Raw genomic sequence first — 911 nt, forward strand, 5'->3', positions numbered from 1 at the left:
TACTAAACAAATACAAGGCTTTGCTGTATATCAGTATGTTCAAATACAGTTATAACACTAACATTCCAAAACTATCTATCACCTCAAAGGTCATATAGTTCCATTTCAGAACAATTTTCAGAGGTCTTGATCTACATAAGAAAAAAACCTTTTCTTCATCTACTTGGCTTCACTTGTCACTTTCCATTTGTCCCATTCGTTTATGTCTTTCTAAATGAATTTTCAAATTACCTTTTAGATTACAGCGATATGGGCAAAGGCTACAGGCAAATGGCTTTTCACCTGTATGGATCTGCAAATGCCTGTTCATAATGGATTTTTGTGTTGTCTTATATGAGCAGTAAGAGCACTCGTAGGGTGACTTAGAATGGCTGCGTATGTGAATCTTTAGGTGACCTGAGGAGGTCGTTGAGAAAGAGCAGTGTGGACACTCAAAATGCATTCCTTGTAGATGCATAGGTATTTGGAGATTTTGAGTATTTTCTGCATGGAAACCGAAGGATCTGCGGGGTTGCCTGGTGGTAATACTGGAGTTCAAGTTCGTGACCAACACTGCCGGTCCTCTTCTTGCGACTGTCTGAGGGTCTCGGCCTGGAAGCACCTGTTAATGATCCTTAGCTTATTCATAATGTCAGAGAAGATAGAAGAATTTTCAATATGGATGTTCTGATTAGTACATTAATTCACTGCCATGTTTTAGCATCATTATTTGGATTTTTACTTTCTAACTTTTCTTAATGGAAGAGCAGGAATGTAATTTCATATTATAATAAAATGTGATCTAGTAGAATAGCAAATTAACAAGGACTGATATAAATGAATGATAATGAATATGTAGATACTACAATATGTGTACACATACCTTTCCCATGTTCAAAGTATTCAGTAAATGAAAACAAAAGTAAAAATAA

General features: G+C 35.8%; 1 protein-coding gene across 1 annotated transcript in view; it reads right to left on the minus strand.

Annotated features, from left to right (window-relative positions):
* Nucleotides 1-8: 8 nt before the first annotated feature.
* Nucleotides 9-911, minus strand: part of LOC119591805 (zinc finger protein Xfin-like) — a 16,139-nt gene continuing 15,236 nt past the window's right edge. The window contains exon 10 of the mRNA XM_037940550.1: nt 9-601. Coding sequence (XP_037796478.1) covers nt 170-601 — 432 coding nt within the window. The 3' untranslated portion in view covers nt 9-169. The remainder of the gene's footprint in view (nt 602-911) is intronic.

Source organism: Penaeus monodon, chromosome 29, assembly GCF_015228065.2.
Source record: "Penaeus monodon isolate SGIC_2016 chromosome 29, NSTDA_Pmon_1, whole genome shotgun sequence".
NCBI classification, from domain to species: domain Eukaryota; kingdom Metazoa; phylum Arthropoda; class Malacostraca; order Decapoda; family Penaeidae; genus Penaeus; species Penaeus monodon.